Source organism: Trypanosoma equiperdum (assembly GCF_001457755.1).
Source record: "Trypanosoma equiperdum strain OVI genome assembly, contig: ctg_405, whole genome shotgun sequence".
NCBI classification, from domain to species: domain Eukaryota; phylum Euglenozoa; class Kinetoplastea; order Trypanosomatida; family Trypanosomatidae; genus Trypanosoma; species Trypanosoma equiperdum.
In genome coordinates this window covers 1-1,713 of record NW_027124316.1, presented here as the reverse complement: position 1 = coordinate 1,713, position 1,713 = coordinate 1, and the positions used below count along the sequence as shown (strand labels likewise).

The 1,713-nt window shown below is 55.1% G+C and overlaps 1 protein-coding gene across 1 annotated transcript in view; it reads left to right on the top strand.

Annotated features, from left to right (window-relative positions):
* The window catches only part of TEOVI_000171300 (RNase H, putative), a gene marked incomplete at both ends in the record, with an annotated part of 1,383 nt that extends 483 nt beyond the window's left edge, over positions 1 to 900 (top strand). Inside the window, one exon of the mRNA XM_067224908.1 lies at positions 3 to 900. Coding sequence (XP_067081009.1) covers positions 3 to 900 — 898 coding nt within the window. The remainder of the gene's footprint in view (positions 1 to 2) is intronic.
* Between the last annotated feature and the right edge of the window lie 813 nt (positions 901 to 1,713).

The following is a 1,713-nucleotide window of genomic DNA, read 5'->3' as shown; positions in this document are numbered from 1 at the left end:
GCCTCGCTGTCGGATCGTGAGAGGCTGGAGAGGGTGCAGGCACAGGCGGCACACATAATGACGGGTATTCCCAAGGCAGCCAATTGGGAGGATGCCATGCGAGAAGCTCAGCTGAAGTCTATAAACGATGTGGTGAACCGGAGAGTCTTGGAATACTATCTACGCCTGAAAGCCAAGGAGACGACGCATGCGCAGCTTTTTGACAGCATATTCCAGCTTGAGCATCTAGCCCATGTCAGGCTTGCGATGGTGCAGCTTCTGTACAGCACCATTGATTGCCCGGAGAAGACACACGATGTGACGGTGATGTGGCTGGCCAGGCGTTTCCACTTCAACACCAACGAGCCAGGCGGCCTCAAAGCGGATGAGTTGGAGAAGGACAAGAAGGTGCACACCATGAGGCGGGTACAGTTGTTCAAGGACTATGATTACCAGGTGTGGACGGACGGGTCTGTGGTGCTGGACGTCTCTTCAGGCGCCGGTGCCCTTGCGTACACGAAAGAGGGGAAGCGGGAGAAGGTTGTGCTGGGAGCTGGGTCGCTGGTCTGCAGCGATCGTGCGGAATGTGTGTCGATGGATGCGGGGTTGAAGATGCTTGCGGACGTCATTGAGCTAAGCAAGATGCACAGGACGAGAGTAGTGGTGGTCTTCACGGACTCACTGTCGCTGCTGATGGCGCTGAGTACTGGCCCTACGGTTGTGGAGGATGCAATTTTGAGACGCATTTGGAACCTCATCTTGAGCATTGTGCGGCTTCGTGTGTCCGCCAACTTCCAGTTCATGTTCTTGCACTTCGAGGTGCCGCGCAATGAAGCAGCTGAAAAGGAAGCTGAACAGGGAAGCGCAAAGCCGCAGTCGTATCCCGCGTGGATCACTGACATAGTGACGGGTGTGTGGTGAAAAGTCCGGAATGCGATATACAAGGCCTTCGAGAAGAGCCAGATGCCGATTACGCATCGTACAGCGCTACTAGAACACGCTCGGTCGGCACCGAAGCACACCAAGCTGTATGGTCTGGGCGAGTCGCTGTTGGCGCAGTTCAGAACAGGCACCTCGAAGCATTTTGGATCGCTTCACAGGGTGCTCACACGCAAGACGGACCAGCTTGGATGCATACGGTGCGACACACAGGAACCACGCAGCGACACAGCAGAGGGGCACCAGGTGGCGGAGTCAGCAGCGGACAATGCGAATACACCATATCCTGGAATAGCGACAAGGAACAACGACCAGATCACTTGCTAATTGTGCAACGTGTTTTGCGGGCGGAGAAAGCCTGACGTGGTGCACCTAGTGAAGATTCGTGGTCTGGGGAGGAATTGTGCATTGGCACTGACCAAGAAAGCTAAGCGTGCAGTTCAGACAAATAAGAATGGGTACAGATGTCACGTGTGCGGCGAAGTCTTTGAGCGGCGTCGGCTGCTCGTGGAGCATATAGCACAGCACCCTCCGGATATATGGACAGCCGTGGAGGAGCGTCCAAAAAGGGCTAGGGAGGATTATGGGGCCGATGATGGCAAAGCGTTCAAGTGCCGCTGGTGTCAGAAGAAGTGCACTGTATACGCGTGGCTTCAGAAACACATGCTACAGAAGCACCATGAAAAGCAGTTAACGCACGGCCCCATGAAGTCACAGGACGCGTCCGACAGTGATGGCGAGGCAGAGCAGGAGGAGCCAGATAAAAAGGAATTTGTATACCAGAGGTGCCAACGC